General features: G+C 41.7%; 1 protein-coding gene across 1 annotated transcript in view; it reads right to left on the bottom strand.

The window, feature by feature from the left end:
• Positions 1 to 19386, bottom strand: part of RCL1 (RNA terminal phosphate cyclase like 1) — a 32623-nt gene extending 13237 nt beyond the window's left edge. The window contains exons 1-7 of the mRNA XM_027709553.1: positions 19233 to 19386; positions 16720 to 16791; positions 15413 to 15588; positions 8425 to 8499; positions 6989 to 7113; positions 4384 to 4509; positions 2632 to 2788 (exon numbers count right to left, since the gene is read on the bottom strand). Of these exons, the coding sequence (XP_027565354.1) occupies positions 2632 to 2788; positions 4384 to 4509; positions 6989 to 7113; positions 8425 to 8499; positions 15413 to 15588; positions 16720 to 16791; positions 19233 to 19368 (867 nt within the window). The 5' untranslated portion in view covers positions 19369 to 19386. The remainder of the gene's footprint in view (positions 1 to 2631; positions 2789 to 4383; positions 4510 to 6988; positions 7114 to 8424; positions 8500 to 15412; positions 15589 to 16719; positions 16792 to 19232) is intronic.
• Positions 19387 to 27448: the final 8062 nt, after the last annotated feature.

Raw genomic sequence — 27448 nt, 5'->3', positions numbered from 1 at the left:
CTTCTCTGGTCAACCCTCCCTAGCTCCTGCAGCACAATACCCACAGGCAAAAACACAGATAGAGAAACGAGCAGATCTAAACACAGGAAAAGAAATTCTCCCTTGAGCCCTGTATTCAGTGAGTAGGTCCTGTAAAGAGAGCAGGACTTAAAGACTATCTGTTCAGAGCAATCTGTTCTTGCTTTCCCAAATTTTTAGTTTCATTAAACATTCTACCTAGGCAAAGAAACATAGGGGGGAAAAAAAAAGGTATATTCAAACTAAACAAACACTGCACACATTGCAAGAAGTTTTTATATCCTCTCTGGGGTCAACACTAGATTCAAATGACCTAACCAAAAAACTCCAAAAAACAAACCAAACCTTCAAAAACCAAACACCCAAAAAAAGTCCACCCCAAAACAAAAACCAAACCAACCAACCAACCAACCAAAAAAATACAAGAGAGAGAAAATGAGAAAGAAACTACATCTTCCCAAATATCAGGCTAGTGCTATATGACCATGTGTATCATATATAAATTCAAGTGCGTATTCTGAAAACTACATAACAAACCCTACCATACTGCCTATGACAGAGGGAGTGAGGAATTCACTAAATAAGGACTGAGCTTATCCAGTGGATAAGCAACACACTTAGCTAATAGAATGCTAACAAGAACTTTTCCACAGTGAGCTGCTGTAGTGGAGGACAGCAGTCTGTACACTGCTCAACTCTTGTCAGTCACTTTTGGACTCAAGTGGCCCACACATAAAAGACTCTTCCAGGAGCACCAGCAGTACCATAGCAGGCCACAGCTAACACCCTCACTTGCAGAGGATCTGATCCTCAAAGACATTGAATCCTCACAGCCTATTACTTTTTCATTCAAAGACTTGCCTGACCCTGTTTCCTCCTCAAATGTTTTTTTCTTGTCAAGATCCTTGCTATCCTTTGCAAAATTTGACTCAGCACATTCAAATGGCTGCAGCACACTGAAGCAGAAAGCTACCTAGTTCAAGCCTTTCCATCTTGAAACTTTCATTTCAGAAGTTCTCTAACATCTGACTCTGAACAAAGCATAATATCCGGACAAATTTCCTCACTAGTTTCAATCTGTCAAGTGCTGGATGGTTTTTAAAGGAAAAGATACTTCTTGCTGCTGATAAAAGTATCTGAAAATTGGATTTTTGATGTCTCCAAACATCTGACTGCCTGAGGATGTTTACCAAAACATTTATACAAAGCAACAAATATACTAGATTTTAGTTTAGGTTGGGTGGGGTTTTTTTCAGTTTTGGGGTTTTTGTTTGTTTTTTTCTTTTTCAGGGAGGGGGCAGGAAACTGAAAGATTTTACAATTCACCCCTCAAATAAAAATAGCTACCTAACACTACATAAGTGTAGAAATAGACAGATGCTTCAGTCACTAGTTGTGACTATTCTCCATACATGCACTTTGAAGTGCAAGGGGCCTAGACAGTACCCAGGAACACAGGGAGAATATTTATTGGTGGTATTTCTATGAGATAAGAACTCTGGGCTACAAAAAGAAAGTCCTCTAGCAACACGGTGCAAAGACAAAATATTAACGGAAGACTGAAAAAAGGGGCAAGTTGGTAATTCAAACAGATGAAGGATTTGCGTAATTCAAAGAGATGAAGGGAAAAGAAAAGATAACATGGTCATAAATAAACAAACTGCTACAGGTATGGATGTGATTTATAAGGTTGAGGGGCATTTTTATCATTGACTACATGCCCTAATACAGAATCTCAATGATGGCATTTTTAACCCTTTGCAAACTCCTCTCAGCTAATTACAGTCCAGAGCAACTACTTTTTTTTTTTAAACACTGAGTATTATTTGTAGATGACTGCCTCCTAAAGGCCAAATGTGTTATGTCAATACTAAAAACTAGTTATTTTAACATTTGTGGAGATATGAAACAAAAGCAGCAGGTAGGTTTTTTATTAAATCAGAAACTCACTAGTGTGCTGTTTGCCAAATCATTTGAAAGACTGAAAACCGCTCTTCCACTAGAAGTCTTGCCACAAATTAAAATCATTTTAGTAATTAAAAAAATGAGAATGCTGTGAAAAACTGTGATGCACTTAAAATTCCTAAGCAAACACTGTCCTAGCTGCTTTCCAACAAGCCATGCAACCAACAGATCTCAGGACATTTGACTTTGTCATCATCATCACAAAGTGGTCAACACAGAGGCCTGCTGGTTTTTTTTTTCTCTTCTTCTCCCTTGTGTGTTCTCCCACTTATAATGCTCCATTCCAACCATTAGCTTAGAAGCATTGACTATATTCTCCATCCAACTTCTTTAAAAAACTCTAAAAGCCCATGTGAAGCTAACTGAATTCTGTTGTAGGCAGAAAGCAAGAAAAGAAAAATCTGCCATTACTATGATTCATAGTAACATCTCTTGGACATTGGATATAACATGGCCTTTAAAAAGCACCCTGTTAAAGGAACCATTCAAAACTACTCTTTACCTGGATGAAGAAGACATTGGCAGCATCAGATCATTTCTTTGTTTGGATCTGAGCCTGTCTGAGGGTGCCTCCAAGACACCTCTTCCTTTACCAATTTCATCACCTCCTTCCCCTACAGCTATAGACACAAAACACTGGCCACTTACCCTGTAGATCTCCTCAAGCAACAGCTTAGCGCAATTCTGGCCCAGTTCCTCAGGAAGCACAGCTGCTCCCTGGCCCTGAGGGTTTGAGGCTAGCTCAGCGCTGAGAATAGTGCCATTGATGGTTTCTGCAGTAAGACACATGCCAAAACCTGGTGATCTGAAAGAAAGGGAAAAAGTGCATTTGATTTAAGGACAAAAATCAAGTAATGGGCCAAGAACTACTCCCAGCCAACCTCCTCTTTAAGTAACAAACACTCCTCTCCTAGGGCAACACTGGGAATCTGGACTTCATGGCAAATTTCCTGGTCGATACATTAGATTCACTCTGGGGAAAAAAAAATTAACAGTAGTATTTAAAAGTCGAATCAAGTACCACTTGCCGCAAAATCTCTATGCTGGCTACTCCTGGGACAAACTCTTTCAAAAGGAAAAAAGAAAAAAGGAAAGAAAAAGCCATCCATGCATCAGAAATGCATTTTTTTAAAAAGAGAAGGTTATCTTTCACATTAATTTAACTCACGTTTGCTGAACATTTCAAAGATATCTGGTGTTTCTTCACTGTGACATTCAAAAACAAAACTACCTTTCTTTGGGGCTTGACCTCTTTCCCTGAAAGCTTCAATACTTAGCAAGATTAGACCAATTACCTAGTATCAGGGATACTGCAGTCATACTGAAGTCATACCTATGACCAATGTGACAGCACAGCAGCATCAGAAACCCACATAAGCCAGCCAGGTGGAAAAGGATTCAGTTCCTCTTCCCATGCTATTATTTATCCCTCTGCATGGGCTACATGTAATAAACAAAATGCTGCTGTCTCAATTCATTTGACTTTTTAATTTTATAGACAGATGAAAAAAAAAAATGGGACCCCAAAAACACACAGCTCCCAGAAAAGTTTCTGCAATTCTGGTAACTGTTGACAGTCTGGAGACACAAGAGTTACAAATCTGGGATATTAAATAAGATAAAGGACTGGAAAAGAGGAAAAATACTTTAAAATGAGTCAACAATTTCTAGGTTTCTAAACTTCTGAACTTAACAAGTTTTAAGGTAATATTTCAAAAAGCAGAAACAGTGAAAGAAAATATGCATGCCTGCATTTGAGCATACAGACAAAAGACAAACAAATGAGTTATCCAGAACTCTTTCAACTTCAACGAAGAGTGACAAGAGGATAACAGAGCTGACAGATACCAGTAAAATCCTCTAGATCACATCCATCACTTCTGTGTTCTGCTGGCAAACAAAATTTATAGAAGTACAGTAAATTAATTTTCCCATCCTCACTGGTGAAAAGACACTCTTGCAGCTATTCAGCAGAAGACAACCCACGCTGCTCCAACACTTCCTTAAAACGGTTCAGTCCCATCCTCAATGCTACCATTTCCATCAGAAGGTGTACAATTAAGTTTGAATGTTGGTTTCCTCAATGTACCATGGCACCTCTGATCTTAATCTCACTTCAAAGCCAAGGATTTAAAAATGAAGAGAGCTCAGGTTGCCTTTAGGTGGCAGTAATGATGTATTGCATTCCTTGTTTAAAAACAACACACTTCTATCCCTGTTACATGAGTAAAAGAAATGCATCTAGTGAATAATTTCATTTTTTCCTTGTGAGGAATATTTATTTGAAGTCAGCAAACAGGAGACTGTGATGTAAAACTCAACAGCATTACAGATCAGAACACCCTACCATATGAACAAATGCAGAATTACGTCTGTTCCCTGTGAATACTGGATACTCACTTTCCAGAGCTGACCCCCTTCATATGATCTGTGCAGATATAGATGTCTGGGAGGAATTTATTTAGAATGCCCCTTGCAGATTCCACCATTCTGTTTGCCATCTGTGGTGACACTCGGACAGAGTATCTACATTTCTGAGCTAAGAAATTATTTGTGGTCACAAAAGAAATTGAAAGTGGAGATTGACAAAAGTGGTCAAGAGGTTCCAATGCATTATTTCAGAAAACATGATTTTGTCCTGTACATCTATTCATAAGCGCTGGTCCATGTTCCTGTACTTAGAGAAGCGTATGCACATACGTGCTTTCTACAGTCTTTTCATTGATATACCTTGAAGTGAATTACACAGAATGTGCTGAAGAACAACCTATTATGACTGAGTAAACATGTATCTTGAAAATGCCCTTCAAGAAATTTAAATTGCTATTCTGCCATCCTGTGCTTTCTTATGATGGAGGAACCCCCATGTCCTCTGCTATTCATATACTATTAAAACATGGGCCTGGGTGAAATTTCTGTGAATTAGCAGCAAGAAATCCTGCCTTTCTTTTTCTACTGGGGAGAAATTCAGAAGATGAATAAGAAATTAAAGAAAATGTTTTAACAAAAAAAATTAATTGTAAAAGGCTGTAAGAAAAATATCTTTGCTCTCTCCAACCATTTTGCAGTGCTCTAAGGCCATCAAGCTCACTGACTCTCTAGTCACTAAGCGTCTGAAGGTTCCAGGAAGGAAGAAATTACCACCTTCCTGCTCACCCCAACCCACCTTCTCACAGTACACAAGAGATGAACTGCTTTTCTGCCCTTGTACTCGGGTGCTGCTTCAGAGAAACTCCTAACAGATTTCCAAATGTACAAAGCACATTGTGCTCCAAATTCCATCCCAAGTATAGCACAGATTCATACTGTGCACATTTAACCACCCATCTGCACATACATTCACACATGCAGAGAAATACACTTTCAGAACTCCCAGCTAGCAGGGAGGAATTTCCTTTTCTACAAATTTCTATAGCACCTCTTGTGGACTAGGTAAACCAAAAGCTTTTAGATTTTAAGGGCAAAATCATTAAATAATAATCAGAAAACTGATTGCTCTGCACAGTTGGTGCACTCAGTATTTTGGATGACTGTAAAAGGTTGCTGCAACACAATCACCCCAGCTGTGAGGAAGCAGATTTACAGATGAATCTTGAGGGGACAAAAATACACACTGAAGAGACTTAAGGACTTATCCTCCCAGATATTTTGTTTTCTACTGTCTTGAAGGACCACTTAATGGTTAAACTAAAATAAGACTGTATCTCACTGGGCTTACTAACGGCAAATCCGTATTCCTGAGAAAAAGCTCAGGAAAACTTAGAGGAAGTTCAAAAATCTGTAGTTCACATACATCAATCAAACCAGTCAAAGTGGCCCAAAATGGTGCTGTGCATTAACACCAATTTAGAACAATGGCAGTAAAGTCATGATTATTGCTTCCTCCTTCACACACAAATACATAGAACTACTCACTAGAGAGAGGAACGGAGGCACAAGAAAAGTACTTTCTTCATCAGAAGGCCATGGCAACCAGCACCAAAAGCACAATGAGCCACCTACTTTTTGAACTACAGCATATGCATCCAGTAAAATTGCTCTTGCTTGGCAATATGGCACTCATCTAAATGCAGCAATTGGAAAGATGTCCTCTTCTCACACACAATTATGATGGTATGCCACAAAGTAAAAGAAGGAACAGGCTGCAAGTCTACACCTCTGGCAGGAAACTCGATCTCATTTCTGCTTTCCTTCTGAGTAATCAAAGCCAGATTACGTTTGGGAGTCTTAATCATAAATTAAACTACAAGGTGGCCCTTGCTCAAGACAGTTTCCTCCAAGGAATTTCTGCCTTCTTCCTACAATGACAGCAGATTCATGACAGATACCACACAAAAACCACAAGAGAAAAATAAAATCAAAAAGAAACAAACAATCTAGAACATTAACTAGATGTGCAGATCTGTTTGAAAAAGTGAGGAGTTCACAACAATACTTTGTGTCCTTATCTTTGTGTGGAAGTAAAACCTCCTCCACTTCCATCTGCAATAGCACTACCAAAGGTGAAGAGCCAATGACCTTGTTTCCAAAACACAACAAAAAGCTCAGTGTGTGCAGTAAGGTGTAAATTGAACTAAGATTTAAACTCCTATCTAACTTCTGATAGACTAATTAACAACCTATTGTCACCTATTCGATGCATAACAAAACTACAATTTGTCACTACTGGATTTACACACAAGGTAAGATTTGGTTTAGTGTTGCTTATATGATGGAAGGTATTTTAACTTTTTCTTGCTATAGAAAAGATTGTAAATCGTGCTGTTCAGTTTGAAATTATTCACTTATCTACAGATGCTTTTCGAACAGCAATGTTCTGAACACAGCAATTTTGAGACCCTGTCCTGAAATCTAGTTGTGTGATCCCTCTGTGTAATGGTATCCTGTGTTACCTGGATACATGTTCAACAACACAGTACATTCCTGTGACATCAAGTTAGGAGACTTTTCTTTTTTTTGAGCAAAATTATTTAAAAGTAGAAAAACAGTCAAACAAAAAGGATACGCAGTTCCTCTGATACGCTTGATTTTTCCAGGGTCTGTAAACTGAACAGGCTGCAAGATCTTTCTCACTGGGCAAGCAAACAGTATCTCTCCACCTCCTTTGGGAGGCATTCCTCTCCGGTTGATCTAGAAACAATAATGGAGGAAAAAAGCAGGTTAGTAAAGAGTACAAAGAATGCACCTACACCCCCCAAAACTTACAGCTTTTATTTCACATAGAATAAAATGTTATAAGTAGGGGCATTACGTGAACACAGCAAGAAAAAGACATCCTAAAGGCAGAAATGGATTTTGCACCAAAACTAAAAGCAAACATTGATTCCTTTTTCCTCTCCTCTCAAGTACAGTAAGGCATGGCTTCTCAATAGAAAACAAAGCAAAACCAACCAACCAAAAAAACATCTTTACCAAAACAACCTTGGCTTAAGAGTGGTCTCTAGTAGCAAATCTGCACCTTGCTGCTGAAGAAAGACTAGGAGTGCTTGAGTTCAGTTGGTTAGAGCAGGGTGCCAATAACACCAAGGTCATAGGTTTGATCCCCATAGGGGTCCTTCAGTTAAGACTTGGACCTGATGATCCTTGTGGGTCCCTTCCAACTCAGAATATTCTGTGATTCTGTATAAGGGGGACTAAACCTGTCTAGCCTGACCCTGACCCACCATCCCAAGTCAATATCCACAAAGATGGAGTTGAGACATAAGCCTATGAGTGGGCCTGGCTCAGGTGTCAGGGCAGGGCTATGGCGAGCTGGAACCAGCTGCAGGGCCACGGGAGTAGAGGCTGACAGTCCCAGGACAGTGACATGATAACCTGGGCTGTAGGGAGGGTAGTGGGAAGCACCCAGGGATGAGGCTTGGCAGAGCAAGGCACTAGCAGACCCTATAGTAGTGCAGCCAGGACCTTCTCACATTTAAAATGAGTGTTCTTAACTTTGAAAAGCTAAAGTTTCTTTCTCCAACACACACACACACAAAAATCTATTTTACATCCAGATTTACTGGGCCTGTGAAAAGTGTAGTCTTTTAAGAAAAGCTTCTTTCCTGTATTTTCCAAACTGAAAGCAAAGAAGGCAAAAGATGCCATTATCACTCCCTAGCCCCAAGCATGGGGCATGAAGAGCGAGTAGAAATAAAAAGATATTAACTGAAAAGCAACAGGAAAGTAAAAAGGTTTCTTAGTCTTCTTTGGTGACTAAGAGAAGTCGCTAGTTTCTCCTTACCCCCATATCCATAGCCTTTGCATCTCTCCTACTACAGTTACTGTGTGGCTGGTATGCCATTTAAAACATGTCAAGAACAAAGGGCAATTTAAGACGTGTGTATCCGCAACAAGATATCTGTTAGAGACAGAAATCAAGAGCAAGCTCATTGCCCTCTGAAGCAGTGCAAAAGTATAATTTCAACTTGTGCTAGAAAAGAAAGGAACAAACTGTCTTACCTTGATTTCCAGATTTTCACCATCAATTCCAAACTTCTTCAGCAGGGGTAGAGCTGTTGCTTTAAGGACATCAACCTGTGCAACACAGAATTTAAAAAGCATACTCTTTATTGGAAGTTATGTTAGTCTGTAATTTAAAAATCACTGCATTATGACGTGACTAACAAAGACAAGTTTTCTCCATACACGTTAGTCTATGGGAAGACATGGGAATACAGCATAGAGAGCTTCAGCTACCCTTAAGACTGCCACAGTATCCCATTACTAACAAAATTTGCTAGAACAAATTACTGGCAGATGGAATTTGCTATTCTGGCTTCGTCTTGGCCTGATTTTTACTTTCATTATGGTTCAGCTAAAACAGCTTATTTGTTTTGTTGAACACAGTTATTGAAAAAATTGCATTCTTCTGTCATTACTAAAATATTCCTACAAATAAATAAATTATTGCAAGAACCTTTGCATTTTTGCAAGCATCACTGCAAGAGAAGGCCCTTGGTTTGGCAGGAAGAACACCATTCTTCTGTCAAGAACTTCTTTTCACCTGTTTCTGAGAAACAGAAGCTTCTATGTTACTTCTCTTGAAGCACTTCAAAGAATCTGATGTGGGTGATACATCACCAGTGTACTCCCTTTGAGCCAGGTGCTCAGCAGGTTAAGGTCTGAACATTGCTCTTCCTAATTGTTGACTTAAGATTACACTGACTGTCCTCTTCCCTCTTCTAAAACTTCAGTAGCATTGCCAGAAGTGAAAAAAATTATTCATCAGAGCAACAGCACAGGGAGTTACCCAAGACAATCAGCTCAGGAGAGACAGGACCAGGACAGCATGACCAAAGAGTAACTAAATGCAGGTGGAGGAAACAGGCATGAGGTAGACAGCAGCTGAGGAGGCAGATAAAAAGCATGCTCTTTCCCATGCCTTCAGCCAGAATCCACAACTCTTAAGTGTCCTTGTCTTTGCTTTGCAGAGAGCACGAGCCACTGACAAAGCAGTAGCACATACCTCACCTACAAATTTGTGAACATCCTGTTAAAGCTACCCAAGGAGCCATGAGTGTATGTTGCAGTTCTCACTCTTTAAATCCTGCTGGACAACATAATCCCTTTCTTGCGGAGAAGCATTTTGGGATTGTTTTTAATGGCAGTATCAATATTTGAATGTCTTCATTAAAAAAAACAACCTTTAAGTCAATGGTTCCTTTTTTATATTTATGTAGTTGATGTTTTTTCAGCCAGGCTACCTTAATTTGGCTCCTCAGGATTATTCATTAAACACAATTTTTGACTTTTAGAGCAAAAGCCTTTACTAATATGCATGTGCACACACAAAGACAAATGTAAATACCAGTGGCAGAAGTTTCAACAAGCTGATGTGGTTCACATTAAAATTACACATTTCTCCCTCTTTCTTATGAAACAAAACATACCAGTGATAAAAGAAAAGCTTCACTATGTAGGTTAGGAATTGTTTGCTTCCTACATTTCCGCTTTCGCAATTCTTTCTCCAGAGAAAGCATGTTATGCCAGCGTTAGAAACTTGGATCAACTTTGAGTCTCGTGTCTGTTTCCAAAAACTTCAAAACTTGTCATCGTTTTCAGTCCTCAGACAAATTCCGTGATACTTATCAGGTACCAGACAGACATATAATAAGAAACTGACTGTTCCAAATCTGCAGCCTAAATAGACATGGTAATCAGCAGTATTTGAAGAAGGGGAAAAGGCTGTTCTGCTTAGCAGATGAGTGGGAAGTCAGGCAGGATGTGAAGTTATTTCACTGAAAATCACAAGACAGTAGCTAAACTGAGACCCAAACCCATTTTTCTAGCCTTTTGCCCATCCTCAGCCATAAACCAAAGATTCAGCTCCTCTTGAAAGGCAGTTATTTCATTTCCAGAACAGACAACAAAACACCAAGTTGTACCAAAGCAAATGTGTCATACAACTGAGGGTATACCTCAGCACAAATGACACTAACATGCTAAATTCCACAGACATTGCTTATTCACAAACTAGTGTAATGCAAATCTTTTTCCTTTAAACAAATCTACAAGAGTTTAAAAAAAAAAAAAAAGAATAGGAAAAGTAATTTTAAGGATCCCTTAGCTAGTGCAAAGCTGAAAAAAACCCCAACAAACCACACACAGACCCTACAGTATATGGCTGCCTTGGAGAAGGGCAAGCATCAGTTGAGCTGCATAGCCATTAGCACTTCACAGAATATCATTTAGCCCTGCCATACATACAGTATTATATTTTGTTAAAAAGGGCCCAGACTAGGAGAAGGGGAAGAGAAAAAACAGAGTTTAGCAAGGAAAAAAGAAAAGCCAGGGACAGGGGAGAAAATTCCGTAGGAAAAACTTGTTTTCCACAGACAACTGATGAATTTTGATTAAGATTGAAGATTACTGCTCCTAAGCCAAAACTTCACAAGCTTCACGTCAGCATGACAGTAATTCCAACTCAAAGTCCCATGGCACAGCTGTAAAGAACCTTCAACACTTGCAAACACAAACATTAAGAATGATTATTCTAAAACAGATTACTGCAGCACTATGTATTTGTCAGAATATCAATAGGCAGAGAAGGAACGGAAAATAGGAGCTGTTATTTGTGTGCCACCTCCAGGCCTAAAAAATCCAAGAAACCAACCCACTACACATCTCCATTACCTTGAAAAAGGCCATATACAAAGCCACCCCCTGCATACATAATCACTATACAGAGAAACTCAAAACCACCTCAACCCAGTCCCACATGGCTGGTCCCACAAGCTATCCATGGTCAGGTCTCACCAGTGACTGCACATTAAAACATAGTGCAAGTGTAGGCTGCTAGTGAACAGTTCAGGCTGGTATCCCAAACTCACTCATTTAGGACGTATCACTCAGACAATAATAATACTGTGCAATATCATCACAATATGTGATAATATACACAATAACATACGCAATATTATTAGTAATAATAGCACCACAGTCCCACTTCGAATAAGTGCACGCTACCCTGTATTTCAGTTACTACAGTACTCTTTTGGACTGGTACCAGATGTCAAAGAGCTTTCCATTGCACCCTATTGGAGGGCTATTAATGTATATAAACAAACACTAATGTAAACATACACTCTATACTCCAAGAACTCAGCCTGACCTGTGCCTCACTGAACTTAGCTGAAGTCTTTTCTTCCACAAGTTGTCCTTGGAAACACTCTTCCTCTCACCTTGACCATTTCTACTCTACCCACGGCAGGAGATCTGCCATATTCCCTTTTGTCCTTCTGACATGGAGGTCTCTGGCAAAGAAGAACCTCAAACCACACAGCAATCACATCCCATAAATACTTCTGAGGCTGTGTGAAAGCTGAGAGGTCAGTGCTGAGTGGATTTCAGAAAGCCCCGCAGGTCAGCCTACCTGCTCACTGCTCCCATGAGGGAAAGGTCCCACTCCTCTGACTGCACACACATTCCTGCTACTTACTTATCCGTGAGGATGCCTCCATGAGAGAATGCAAGGGGTACAGCTCTCTGTCATTTTGCCAGTTAGCTGAACTGGCTTAGGGAAGGCTGCAAGAAGTGTCCAGGGTATTAAGAATACACAGGATTGTATGGCTCTTAGGAGCAGGAGACATGGAGGGAGCATGGCCTCCTGTTTGCCACCTTCTGTTCAAGCACAAATGGGGTGCTACAGGATCATGGGTGTGCACATATGTGTGTGTATGTACATATATATTTTCCACATGCATACAGGAATTTGTAGGTTTATCTGCAAATGACAGATATTCAATACACGCATGTAAGGATACACTCTGCAGCATTCAACTAGCTCCAAAATAAAGACATCTTTACAAAACATTATATCCCTTTTACAAATAAACCAAAATCCTCCAAAGCCGATGAGTGCACGCCTTGTTTATTGTACCTATGTGGTGGGCGGACCCTGGCTGAATGCCAGGTGGCCACCAAAGCTGCTCTATCACTTACCCTCTCCAGCCGGACAGGGGCAACAAAATATAATGAAAGGCTCATGAGTTAAGGACAGGGAGTTTAAAAAAAAAAAAAAAGAGGAGGAAAAGTAACTTTTAGGATCCCTTAGGTAGTGCAAAGCTGAAAAAAACCCTAACAAAACTGACTTGACTCAAGGAAATGAATTGAATTTATTGCCAATCAAGTCAGAGTAGAGTTAAGAAAAAATAAAACCAAATTTTAAAAACAGCTTCATCCCAATCCTCTTCTTCCTGAACTTAACTTTATTCCTGATTCTTCACCTCCTCCCCTTCAGCAGCACTAAGGGGCAGGGAATAAGGATTGCAATCAATCCATCACACATTATCTCTGCTGTGGGAGGGCTCCTCACACTCTTTCCCTGCACTAGTGTGGGATCCTTCCCATGGGAGACAGTCCTCCATGAATTTTTCCAATATGGGTCTTTCCCACTGGCTACGGTTCTTCATGAACCGCTCCAGTGTGGGTCTCTCAGGGGGTCACAAACCCTGCCAGCAAACCCGCTCCAGTGTGGGTTCCTCTCTCCATGGGGCCACAGATCCTGCCAGGACGCTGCTCCAGGACAGGCTTCCTATGGGGTGACAGCCTCATTCATGCATCCACCTGCTCCAGCGTGGGGTCCTGCACAGGCTAGAGGTGGATATCTGAACTCCTGCTGACCTCCAGGGACTGCAGGTGGACAGCTGCTTCACCATGGCCTTCATCATGGGCTGCAGGGGAATCTCTGCTCCAGCACATGAGGCACCTGCTCCCCTTCTTCACTGACCTTGGTGTGTGCAGGTCTGTTCCTTTCAGGTACTTCCACTCCTCTTTCCAGCTGCAGGTTACTCCAAAGTTCTCCCCACCCTCCGCTTCCCCCTTAAACGTGTTTATCCCAGCAGTGCTACCACCAAGGCTGATGGGCTCAGCCTTGGCCAGCAGTGAGTCTGTCTTGGAGCCAGCTGGCACAGGCTTCTGGCAGCTTCTTACAGGAACCACCCCTTTAGCACCCCACCACCAAAACCTGGCCATGTAAACCTACTAATCTGAGATTGAGAGGTTCTTACATCAAGAGCAGCAGGGAGAACACCTGCCCATTTTAAACTCCCACATTATATTCACATTGGTCTGCCTTTCCACCTTCTCTGTGGAAAGTCAGAAAGCGTACAGATGGATAGACAAATTTAAGCATCCCTTTTTGGACAAGCATAGGTAGTAATTGTTCACCCAGTTTATAAACACCCTTTGTCTAGTGAATAATAAAAGCCCAAATCAATTTAAAACCAAGCTTCCATTTACATAAGCACATAAATCAATTAGAGTAGCACTTAAACTTGTGCTTTTAGTCTCAGCAGCCTGCAGATCCATATGCTATACAAAACAACTTGTAAAGCTCCTTTGAGTAGTTTATTGGCATCAGGTTTAATGTTTACTTAGGCAAGTTAAACAGACATAAACCATGTTTAAACCAATTTCAGGAATTGGTATTCAGTTATTACCACTGAAAAAGTTACTAAGTGTGAGCCGAGTCACACTAACTGAAGTTGTGACTGTGTTAGTATCACTAACAACTACTGTGCAGTTGCTACTATGAATTTAAGATGTAACTCTTTAGCATGCATTTTATTTACATTTAATGTCAGAAAGGTCAGCTGATGTATGCCAACACTCACGCGCCTGAGCTCTGGCAAGGGCAAGCCCCCTTCAAGCACAAAATTAACTGGCTTAAATTGTTGCACTCTTTTCAAGTAAAATTGTTCAATCCCAGGCCCATGTGATTGATGCTTAAAAAGAGATAATTTCCAGAATCAAGACTCGGTTGCTTAGATGACTGTCCAACGTATTCGAAAGCAATATCAACACTAGACTGCTCTTCATCTCCAGATTATGCAAGAATTTCTCCATTGTGATTAAATAGATACAGTCAACAAAAAAAGACTTCGATTCTTATTACTTGCCAGTTATATTAAAGACTTTTAAACAGAATGATTGAAAACTTGGCAAAACATGCTTCCCCTTTTTTTTCATAGTGCTGTGTACAACCCACTTTGATCATCCTTTGACTTATGTGGATGTCTCACATAGCCACAGGTGAGAAAGCAAGATTTTTAAATGACAAGAAAAGTACAGCTGAAAAGTCATAAATACTGGCATGACTTAGAGGCTCATCTAATATCTGCAGTTATACTTCACAGTATTTGTATTTATTTAAACTCGCTAAATTTTCAGATTACAACACTTCCTTAATCTACTCAGAGGAAAACAGTCTCCAATCACCATTCAAAAAGTAAACAGAACTGCTGTTCCACAAAAGCAAAGGCTTATGCATGGGATTTTTTTGGAAAAAAAGTGTTTTAACCCCATGTCACCCATAGTTCATTTCTGTAACAACACTGTTACAAAACAAAGAACTGCAAATTAGCAGTAACAGAAATCAAAGGAAGAATTTCATAGTTATTTGATCTACCAAACCTGCTAACATCTTTCTGAAGAATCAGAGAGTTATTACATATTTTTGCTACTTTAATTTTGTAATTGCCATGTGACTTCTGTTTCTAACAGAAAGAAGGCTTCACAGCAGATTTGTATAACTATGTCCAGAATCCAACAGAAGAGAAAGATTCCTTCCTTTTCACATTCAAATTTTAAAGACAATTTCCTCTTTATACAGTAAACACACGTGTTGGGTAGCAGAAATAATCGCCCGAAATTCTAAGGGAAGAGGAGAACCAAACCTGTGGCAGGGCCTCACAGTGCATTTAACAGGAGTTTGTAGGGGAGAAGACAGAAGCACTACAGAATTGAAACTCAAAAAGTGGATTATAAACTGTAGTTTCGAGTGTGATGCGGAGAGGCAACAGTTTAGCAGATGTTTGTTTGATTCAGAGAGTTTGCTGGTAAATGCAGTAACACTGGATACTTCTGGATGTTTTAGACACTCCTCCCTAATTTTTTTTTTTAGCGGGGGAAAATTATCCTCCTCTGGTACTTAAATTTTATTACTTACCGAAGGGTCTACTTGATCATTTGTTACTCCCCTCAAGACAATCTTCAATGGATGCTTCATGAAGGGTGCCAAGCACAGCAGACTTTCCAAATAGTAACCAATGCCACGACTGGGGCTGCAGTCATGTTCCAACGAGCCTCCGTACAGAAGACCAGGCTGATAATACAAAGTAGTACCTGGGGAAGATGCCAGGGGAGCAAGCCAAATGAGGGCACTGTAAGAGCATTGGCCATTACTACAACACAAATATACTTTGCAACAATGTATACAGGCAAATTGGAGGCAAAAGAATTTATGCAGTTAGTAAATGGGTCAACGCACACCAGTGTCCGTCTGCCCTGCACATAACTTCTCCTCCTTTTCCCCTCCCCCACAAAACTAAGGATCTCTTAGTAATTTCCAAAATGCTGATACAAGCAATAATTATCCTCCACAGAAGCTAAATCTTCATCAGTTCATCAGGTCATTGATGCCTTGGCATATCTGGTGGTAATTCGTCTGCTTTACTGACCAACCACAATCCTTAAAATCCTTTAAAAATAAGAAAACTCCAAACCAGATGAAATTGTTATATAGGGAGCTTCTCACTCTAATCAAACCCTTTTCCAAGCATGAATAAGTAGCACTCTTGCTCAGAAGTTTGTCTTTGTAGAGGGTAAACCTTGCCTCCAACAAAAATCAATTCTGGTTCAGAGGAACCTTCCCCCACTAGGAAATACTGCATATCCAACAAAATACTGATTTTAGTTCTTGGGGAATACAGTTTCTTTATAATAATAATAATGGCCAGTCTTCGTGAACGAAGATTTGGGGAAAGGTCTTTTTACCTTTCCAGCCTGCGCAACGGATTTTTTTTTTAGGTGAGACACAGCCTGCGCTGAACTGAGCCCACCCTTTAATCCTAAGGTTCATCTGCCGGGGCCAAGCAAGCTTGGACAATGGCAGTGAGGTCCTCAGGACGTAGGTTTGTTTAGAGTGACCTTCTCATAGATGGATGGCCTTACAGGGCTAACGGGCTCCATCTGCCCGGGGGACTGGCTGGGATTCGAACCTGGGTCGCAGAGGTGAAAGTCCTGCATGCTAACCACTAGGCCACCAGGGGTCCAACAGTTCTCCACTATATGGTGGAACGCTGATCTTCTTGCATGCAACCAATTAATACAAAACTTCTCAGCTTGGTTATTTCTGATCTGCTCAGTCAATCGTATCTGAACACCTACCTCTGTCAAGACAAAACTCTGATTCCACTGCAGAAACCGATAAAGCCTGGAAGACCAAAACAGAGGAAGCAGAGAAAACAGGCTTACCTGTTTGGTTTATTTCAATCCGAGAGCCATTGGTCACTTTGTCAATCAGGCGAATAAAACTTGCTTCAAAATCTAAGGAGTAGAACACAGAGAGAGTTTTAAAGTTTCCTGAAGTTCAACACCATACTTTTTACCCTTTCCTGCCTTTCACAACAGTAAGGATACCCTCACTCTTCAAATTGTGGTATAATTCTAGCACATGAGAAAAGGCAATTAACTGTAAAAACAGAGATGTTAATTTGAGCCTCCATGCTCACAGGCATCTCAAATCAGTTGAGACGGCCTCCGATGCGGCAGATGGGACTAATCACACTCCTCTCCCTGGCACACGGCACACGATACAACTGGTAACTTCTGACCACAGTGGCCTGAGAGATCACTCCAGTCCAGGATAAAACTTCTGACAATTTACATTTTGCTCAGTACAAAGCAAAACATACAACTCATAATAAACAGGATCCTGTACATTGAAGCATGACAAGTTAGTAACAGCTTCACGTCATTCTGTATTAAAGTGTTAACTTAAAAGCAGGGGTCATTCACATCTGAAGTGCTGCTGCTGCTGCACAGCTGTTCTCTTGCTTGTGTGGGCTCCAGCTCAAGAGACATGGGAAAGGACAACCAAATTTAACCCAAAACAAAAACAACCCCCCCTCCAACCAACTAAAACCAAAAATGAAACAAAACAAAACAAAACCAAAACAACAACAACAACAACAAGCAACCAAAAGAAACTACCCCAGGAAGAATATCCCAGTATTATAGTACTTAGGTATCCCAACATGGTACAGACTCGATATCAAGAAGACACATGAACATATACAGCATTCAAAACACAAGCAGTTTAAAAGGCCAACAGCACCTGTACAGTTGTTGGTAGCCTATAGAACTTCCTTAGCAATAATCCCATGATACTTCTTAAACAGTAATTAGACTTTTTTTCTATATATGCTTCTAACATAAAATAGCAGAAATTACCTTGTCAATATTTCCATAACATGATTGATGTCCCAGTCACACAATACTGGTTCTGCTCTCTGTCATAAACTTTATGACAGTTTATTAAAATAAAGTTTATGACAGCACTAGGGCCTCTTCCAGTGCAAGAGTGCATCCTTCTGAGCTCGTTTCAATCTTGGAGAACATGTGTAGAAGAGTTCTCTTTACAAATGTTCCAGTTATGAAAAGCAAAAAGAACTGCATGTTGAATCACCAGCACAAATCAGGGTTTGTTGTTATTATTTTTCTCTTACAGTCATAGTTTACACTTTAACTCATACTTGAAAAAGGTAATTCAAACACCTTTTAAAAAAAACATAGCAAACCTATAAAGTTCACCGCTACCTGGTGATAAAAAATATTTTGGGTCATGGCAAATGTTAAGTCAAGTACACAAGAATGCTTTGACAACTTCTGAGGAGAATTTCTACCTATAACCTGAAGCCTCCTCAGGAGGCAGAGTAGCATCTATCCCTGTTCTGAACTTCACAGCAGGGTCCTTGCCCAAAAAAATACTACAATAATGTTTTTTCCTTAATCTCTATCCTATTGTCTTCTTACTTTGGTTTACAATGGAATTCACCCTGGGATGCCAAAGGTCTTGTACAGGAATGAAGGAGGAACTCCCTAAGAAAGGTTTCCCTCAAAGGAGTCTGCAGTGTTGGAAGCTTTCAGAAACGAAAAGTAAATGGATTCCACCTCTTTCACCTTTATTGTTTGGACAAACCCTAATAAAAATCAAAGCACAACACTTGACCCATTAACACTGCGGGAACGCGGGCTCCCACAAACAGATGGAGCACACGATACTTGGGCACGCGGCAGAAACGGCGGTCCGAGGGCCGAGGAATTATTCTGCCACTCCCGACTGCGGAGCCGCCGTCACGGGGACACGAACCAACTCCAGCTCTGCCAGCGAGGCTCACGCACAACCCAGCGAGCAGGTCAGAACCACGCCCGGCTGCTCTCGCACCGGCGCTCCCCTGTGGGACGGGACGACGGGGGACGGTGCGGTGCCCTCCCCGTCCCACCGGGGCGGCTCGGGCAGGGCAGCAGGAACCCCGGCCGGCCGGACCGGCCCTCGAGGGCCCGCGCTGGAGGAAACGCGTGACCTCGTCGAAAGGCAGGGCTGCCGAGCCGAGCCGGCGGGACGGGGATGGCAGAGACCGGCGGGTAGGCGACAGGCTCCCTGCTCCGGCCTCCGACACCGCCCTGTGCCGCTCCCACGCCTCCTCCTCCCAAAGCCCACGTGTGACAGCTCCAACCGAGACGGCGCCGGCAGCTCGCCGCCAGCACCAGGTGTGCACAGCGCCCAGGGGAAAGAGAGACCATCCACGGGGAGACACCGACCCGCAGCTGGGTCCCATCCTCCCCGGCGGAAGGGGGCTCTGCTGCCCCAGCCGCCGCTGTGGGGCTGACCCTGCCGGCAGCATGTCCCAGACACAGTCGGCGCCGGAGCTCCGCCGCCCCCCGACCCGACCTCCTCCCCCGCAGCCGCCGGTGCCGCCGCTCACCGCGGAGCCCGGGATCCTCCTCCTTGGCGCGGATCTTGCGGATCTTCAGCGGGCGCCCGCTAAGCGTGGCCAGCACCAGGCGCTGCCGCAGGAAGTTGCATCCCGCGTAGCTGAGGCACTGCGCCTCGCCCGCCATCCCGCTGCCCACGTGGTTGGGAACAGGAAGCGCTGGGACAGCGGCGGGGGCAAAGGGCAGGGGGCGGGCGGGCGCTGGGAGGGGTCGCTCCGAGCTCCGCATCCGCCGAGTTCGCCGAACGGCGCGGCGATCGTAAGCGTGGTTGGGACGGGCTTGTCGCGACAGGGCTGGCAGCTGCTGCCTCTGCGTGTGCGCTGCCTGCCTGTGTGTTTTGAATTGAAACTCAGAGTTTAAAAGTGTCGGTAGATGTGTCTGGCCGAAGCCGGGTGCCCGCCCGGCCGCTCCTCCGGGTGCCGCGGGTTCTCCTCGCGGGCGAGAGAGCAAGGACGGCCCAGAGCAGAACATGGTGCCTGTACCAGGGTATTGTCCCGACACCGAAATCAGTCGGTTCCTGGGAAGGCGTCCCCTCAGACAATCATTTTCAATAATTTATCCCTGCCTTAAGAACCGAGCGGAGGAATGCGTGAGTGTGACTTGCGGTCCTCAGGCCAGTGACAGTGGCAGAGCCCAGCTGTCCTTAATGAGGAGACCGAGAGAAGCGTTCAGCCTCAGCTTCAAGAGAAACGACGATTACAGTGGAGGTGTGACAGTGTCAATTGCTAGGCTACATTTACGTGTATCGAAACAGAACTTAGAGTGGTGTAGTTCCAGTTGGAAGGAACCAACAGCAGTCATCTTGCCCAACTGCCTGAGCACTCCAGGGCTGACCAAAAGTTAAAGCATGTTGTTAAGGGCATTGTCCAAATGACCCTTACCCACTGACAGGCTTAGAGCTTCAGCCAACCTCTCTAAAAAGCCTGTTCCAAGGTTTGACCACCCTCTCTGTAAAATGATTCCTAATGACAAGTCTGAATGTCCCCTCATACAGCTTTCAACCATTCCCACATGTCATATCCCAGGGAGAAGAGATCAGTACCTCCCTGTCCTCCTCAGGCAGTTGTAGAGAGACAAGGAGGTCACCCTTCAGCCTCCTTTTCACCAGACCAGACAAGCCTAAAGTCTGTAGCAGCTCCTCACAGGATATGGTATCCAGTCCTTCCACCAGCTTTCTTGCCCTACTCCAGACACGTTTGAGGACCTTCACAATGCTCTTAAATGGTGGGGCCCAGACCTGCACACAGCACTCAAGATGAGGCCCTGCTTTAATGCTGAATACAGCGGGACAGTCACCTCTTTTGATGGCTCATGATGCTGTGTGTGATGCACTTAGGATGGGGTTCGTTGTCCTCCTGGCTGCCAGAGTACATTGCTAGCTGCTACAGAGCCTGCTGCCAACTAAAGCCCCCTCTACAAGGCTGCTCTCCAGCCATCCCTCTCCCTGTTTAGACTTGTGTCTGGCCTTTCTCTATCTCAGGTGCAAAATCCATTTCGACTTGTCACTTTCATGTCATTGCTGATTGCCCAGTGCTCCACTCTATTCAGACCCCTCTGCAAGAACTCTTGTCCAGCAAGAAAGTCAACTGTACTTCCCAGTTTAGTATAGCAAAGGTCAGACTGTTTTCCTTATAAGTAATAACAATTTTTTTTCTCAATAAAGTGTTTTCTCAATAAAAACACTAAAACCTTTTTTTTTTTAAACCCATGGGGTGCTTTACAGAAACTGCAGAAACTTGACCTCCTTTTGATGGCTGCTTGCTGACTCAGTTTTTCTGATCAGCGTGCATAAGGATCATTTGTTGTGTTAAGAAACCAGTCTCCATCTATGTATCCTAGAAAAACAGAATAACTTGTGTTGGAAGGAACCTTTAAAAATCACCTAGTTCCAACACCCCTGCTATGGGCACGTCCCACTAGACCAGGTTGCTCAAAACCCCATCCATCCTGGCCTTAAACACTTCCAGGGATGCAGTGTCCACAGCTTCTCTGGGCAACCTGTTCCAGTGCCTCGCCACCCTCATTGCAGAAAAGTTCTTCATTATGTCCATTTTAAATCTACTCTCTTTCTGTTTAAAACTCTTGCCCCTTGTCCTGTCACTACTTTTTAGTAAAAAGTCTCTCTGAGAAGCCCCCTTAAATACTGGAAGGCTGCAATGAGCTCTCACCAAGGTCTTCCCTTTTCCAGGCTGAACAACCCCAGCACTCTCAGCCTTTCCTCGAGGAGAAGTTATTCCAGCCCCCTGATGATTTTTGTGCCCTTCCTCTGGACTGGCTGTATCAGGTCCATGTCTTTCTTGTACTGAGGGCACCAGAGCTGCATGCAGGAATCCAGGTGGGGTCTCACAAGTGGGGAGTAGAGGGGAACATTCACACTCCTTGACCAGCTGGCTGCTCTTTATGCAGGCCAGAAATAAGGTTGGCTTTCTGGGCTGCAAATGTGAATTTCTGGTTCATGTCCAATTTTTCATATACTCAGATTTCTTCTCCACTCGATTCATTCACCACCCAGTATGTATAGGTGTTGTGGATTTCCCAGACCCAGGTGCTAAGGCAAAAAATCAAAACTAGAAAAATTATATAGGTGGCTCAAAAGGCCACATCTGTGCTGAAACAAAGCCTAAGAAATTTTCTTAAAGGAAGCAGGCTGAGAAATTTGTGAAAAATGAGGATCAGAGAATGACAGTGGTAATATAATGCCCCAGATTTCTGAGTTATGGGTAAAAGAGTCTAGAGCTATTCGTGTGCAGATGAACATATGTGTCTTTTTTAGAAAAAGAGGAGTTTGTCATGTTTGTGTGGAATCAAAGAAATGTAGCTTTCTGTATGTTAGAAATTCGTTGCCAGTTGCAGCTCTGGTCTAGGATATGACAGAATAGAGAATGGGTCTTGTGCAGCTGATATTCTTTTCTGTAATGCACTGAGCAGAACTGAGAAAAAACTGTGAGTGGGAGGAAGGTGAAGAACACCCTCAGACCTAATAAATCTGTGCCTAAACTTCTCTGCACAAAAATTCTTAAAACTTTCCTGATACATCAGTGCTCTGTTTTCTTGCTTGCAAACAATTAAATTCAGCCAAATCCGCACAATTCCTTTGGGTTTCAGAGTTTGGAGGGTATTTTGGAATTCCAGAGCAAACAGTGCTAAACTTCATGATAATATTTAATGGAAAAGAACTCTGACACTTACTGTTTCCTATTTTCAGGAAACAATACTGTCTCTTTTATTTTCCTTCATTCACAAGCCTGTTAGACATAATTACAGGATACTAGTTAAATAACAATTTGCTGTGAGGTTGTGGATATGGGATGTGATAGAGGATGGACACTCCCACTGAAATCAAGAGTGTCTTCTGTCAAGACAGCTTGTAAAAGGCTTCCAGGTGCTGCTACTGGAGCTACCTACGTTTTCCACTGCATTGTCTGAACTTTCTATCTGTGAAACCTTTGATTTGCACAGAAAATGTCTAGTCAAATATGTCTAGTTCAAATGAACTCTCTGCTGTGGTTTATTTCTCCTCCTTTGTGTATTCCCCTGCTCTCCCACGCATGTATTTTTAGTTCTGTCCATCTCATCCTTCCCCTGTAACTTCCAGTGACTTGTTATCATCTGTTAACAATTTGCAAGTATCTATTCCATGCCAAGGCGTGGGAAAACAGTCTTCCCTAAAACTGACTCCACTGACGGCCAGAATTTTCTTATGTAACTGAAATAAGATAATTCTGTAATCAATCACTGCCAGATATAGACTGAAAACCACTCATCTGCTGGTATTATGTAAGTATACCTGTAATGAGAGCTCTATCTGTCATAAAAATACCCAATGACATGGAAGGACATTTTTCTTCCCCTGGTTAGTGCTAGTAACTTGTTATCCTAGAAGTTCAAGGATTTCTGGAGTCAGGAAAAAGATTTTTATTAATTGCCTAGAGAGGCTGAGTGGCTGGTCACATTTTGTGATCTGGACTGTTGTTACAATTTAATCTCAAAATGTGGAGCTATTACTGGTTTACTTTTAATACCTAAGGAAAATGTTAATTTTCATTAAAGCAATGGTTGGAGAACCTGGTATTTTAATCACTTGAGATAAATAATGCAGAAAAGGTCATTACACAAGCTTCCAAGAGAACTCTGCCTTCCACTAATGTATGAGGCCTCCAAGTGTCCAAACAGATAATGTTGTTTTCTGTATTTCTTTGATTCACATATCTCCCCAGTGTTTTCACACAGCTTCAGAAAAACAGCTATGTAACTTCTGTTTACTTTTCCTATTTACATTTATTTTGAGGGATGTTTAAACAATCTGTGGTGACTGCTTTTTATAGGATTAAAATTATGGATTCTACATACACCTCAAAAGAACCACTGGGACAACAGAAATGTTTTTTAAACAACTGAAATTCTGTAGTAGATCATTATCAACTTGTGACTGCCATTGCTTGTAACGGGACATAAGCCTTGTACTGAGTTTCCAAGACCTCAGAACTGAAGCTTGTCAGACTTGCACTGTTTGACCATTTTTCAATCTGCTTGTGCTTTGCTTCCAAGTGAACCCCAGAGGGATGAAGAAGAAGCTGTCAACATAATCATGGTATTCTTCCTGGTGAAGGACTCCAGATGCTGACAACTCACTGTAACCCCAACTCCCCTCACCTGAGTGAGACTGCTGACTTTGGGGTCTAGGTAAGGAGGGGAGAGAGGTGCACACAACACCAGGAGAATGGTAGAAACTAAGAAGTATCTGTGGAACAATTCATTATTTATACAATAAATAATATAATTTAATAGTAATAATTTAGCATAAACATATACTTTCTGTAATAATTACATCTGAATTAATAATAATTATTGAATGAGGCTGTTAGGATTTCAATTATGCTAACAATAAATTTTTCACTTTATAAATAAGGTGTGTTTCATATTTGTCATAAATAAAGTTTTGAGTATAGCAAGCTGGGTGTACAGATAGGAAATTTCTATCTGAAGAACATTAATTGCCTAGAAAACTTATAGTTATGGGACAACCCATGTTATGGATAAGTGTACTCAGCTCTGAGGAATAATCCATTAGATGTTCAATAAAGGTAGGAATGACACCACAAAAGTGATATCAGTATATCCCTCTTTGCAATAAAACACTATTTAAATCTAAATAAAGAATCATAGCTTTACATGTTTGGTTTGTAAAGAGTCACACATTTGCTACTTTAAGGCAAACAGGCAAACAGTTAAAGCTAAGAACATTTCACCCTACATATTTCAATCTATATTTAATTAAAAAAGAAAAATGTTCTTGATGGTATACATTGTTCATGGAAGAATTTGCAGCTATGTTGTTTATATATGTTAGCCTTCACTATATAAGTACATCATGCCTTTTTTTTTTAAAACGTAATTAATGAGGTATCTTGTTTTACAAATATATCATCCAGGTTGGAATCCAGATCTTTAGTCCAATCAGTGGCCCAAAGTGTGGTCAGACTGGGTTGCTCCCCGCTTTATCCAGCTGGGTCTTAAAAACCTCGGATGACTGAGGCTACTAATATTTTGACTCCACTTCCTGACTTAATGAGCCCTGCCACACACCTTAGTAAGGAGGCTGGCTCTGCCTTCCCAAGTAACCTGCTCATGGGTGTTAGAAGGCTGCCATTAGGTACCCTGAACCCTTCTTCTTTCCAGTCTCAGCAAGCATGGTTCTATCTGCCTATGGCAGGGCTTCTTCTACAGCCCCTGCTCATCTTGTTCACTTCCTGCTAAACCTGGCCCAGCTGATCAATACCTGTCTTGTACTGAAGGGCCCAAAACTAGCAACAGTACACAGGTGTGACCTAAGGAGTGCCTAATCCAGGGAGCTAACTGTTTCCCCTGATGTAGTGGCTACCCTCCTGTTAGTATGGCCTGGGATGTTAGTGGCCATGTGCTGCGTGGTGCTTAGCTGGCTGGGCGCCAGTATCTCCCAAACTTCTTCAGCAGGGCTGCTACCCTGCTGGTCAATCCCCAGTCTGTGCTGTTGGAAGCAATCTGTGTGTCCTGGGTGCAGGATTTTGCACCTGCCTTTGCTGAATTGTCACGGTTCTGCTTGCTCCCTTTCCCCACCTCTCCCTGCTGAACTCTACCTCCTGCCCCTGGGCCTGCCCACTATGGTTGCATGGTTTGGAATTACTTACAAAGTTGATGAGGGTGCACTCTCCTCCCAGGGCTATTTACAGACACTAGACAGGACAAAGTCCCTGGTAATCCACACTCATTAACAGCTTCTTGGTAGGGTACAAAATGCTAACCACTACACTTTGACCTTGATTCCAGCCAGTTTTTCACCCATCTAATTGTCCACCCATCCACCCAAATGAGTTACAAAAATTATGTGGGAGGCCATGTCAGAAGTCTTGCCAAAGTCATTGTACTATAACTTCTTCCTCATGTAAGTAACCATTTCATTTTGGTATAAAATAGAACACTTGGGAAGTAGTTACCCAACAGTACTAAAGGAATTGTGTATCAAACTCAAAAAAAGGATTTAGATTTCCAAGGAGCAGACATGACAGAAACTCCTTTGACAATTAAACTTTAAAAATCCTATTTAAAGAATTTCTTTAGTTTGAAAAAAGTGCTGAGAAATCTGAAAGTTTCTCTGTTGAAAAGAACATCTGGATTTGTTTGAAACAAGATTTTTATTTCTGTCCAGTCACCACAAGGGCTACTTCAATAAGGTCACTGAGCAAGAGTCAGGATTTTAACTTACAACTGTAGGATACGTATATGAAAAAGATTAATCCAGAATACAATGCAAGTTGTATTAGTTAAACATTGGCTAATGTGTTAAGATATGAATAATTAAGTCTGAATTAAGATAATAAAATGTCCCAAACATCAAAATTAGGGCTGGAAAAAAAATCATTTGTATGTCTTTAAATACAGAATAGTTGTGTAAAACATTGTATACAAACCAGTGAACCATTGACCTATTTATCCCATTATTTCCTTTTCTACTTCTAAGTATGTCACAACTATTGCATAAAACTACTAGGACAAGATTTGGACTCTGGCAAAGGTAGACAAGAAATGGGGAACAATAATTTCTTTTACTAATAATTTTTGTAACATAAGTACCCACTATTGTTCTGCGAAGATCTTATGTTAGTAGGAACCTCTCTGTGTGTGTGTGTGTGTGTGTGTATGAGAAGTGCCTTTCTATCCATTTTCACCCCTTCTTTGTTAATCTGTTATGACGTTCAGAGAAGTTGCTAAATAGTCTTTAACAGTGGGATTATTTTAACATTCCTCTCTGGAGATTTTCTGAGCTGCTCAACAGTGCCTGTAGAGAGGCTGAATCTCGGGTTCCTGTCTTAAACAGGCAGATAAATTATTGCTGTTTTTTATATATGGTGGCATTGGAGATAAGAGTTAACAATCTCTCTGACAAGTCTAGTTATTTGCTGGAGATTTATTTCATATAATACCTTCCGTTTTCTCACATACTTGCTTTAAGGACACTTGATTGTTGTCTACACATTTAGAGGACTTCCACCATTCAGAAGTCTATGAAGTGTGGAGCTTCAAACAAACAGCACGACTTCTAACATTTGAATAGCTTTGCATTGCCAAATTTTGTTTAAGACTGTGGTGCTTTGGCGGACTAAGATGTTGCCCTGGAAACATTGCTAAAGCCCTGAATGTTTCACTCTTGCTGTCCTCCTCCATTCTGGAATAGAGGTATTACTAGGATCAATTATGGAGGTTCACATTGCTCAATATAATAAGATTTATGCTCAAAGTAAGATTTCTGTGCTAAGCCAGTGCCTTCCTGCTTTATTGTTAAGGCAATGTATTTTGTTGCCTGGGCAGTTTTGGGGCTTTATTTCCATTTCCATATTGTCCTTAAGTATCAAACATACTTTTGAATGTATTCTTGTTGCTTTACTTGTTTCAATGTAAGACCACTGAAATGAAACAAGGTTTTAAAACAGAAGGCTGAATTTCATTAATGTTTTGGCATTAGGTCTCCTTTCTGTGGGATCACTTTATCACTGCGGCTCTTCTGATTCACAGTGGTCGAGATCCATCAACATCTCCAGAACCTTTAGCAAGAAGGCTCACTTCTCCGGCTGTGGACATGACAATGAACACTCAGTAGACAGAACAATCTTCTTTTTTGGCGAAAACATTGTGTTCTGCCGTAGCTGAGAATCACTGAATCACATCTGTG

Source organism: Neopelma chrysocephalum, unplaced genomic scaffold (assembly GCF_003984885.1).
Source record: "Neopelma chrysocephalum unplaced genomic scaffold, ASM398488v2 Primary Assembly neopelma1_96814, whole genome shotgun sequence".
Lineage (NCBI taxonomy): Eukaryota > Metazoa > Chordata > Aves > Passeriformes > Pipridae > Neopelma > Neopelma chrysocephalum.
The sequence above is the reverse complement of the archived record's forward strand: the minus strand, read 5'-3'. Positions and strand labels throughout refer to the sequence as shown.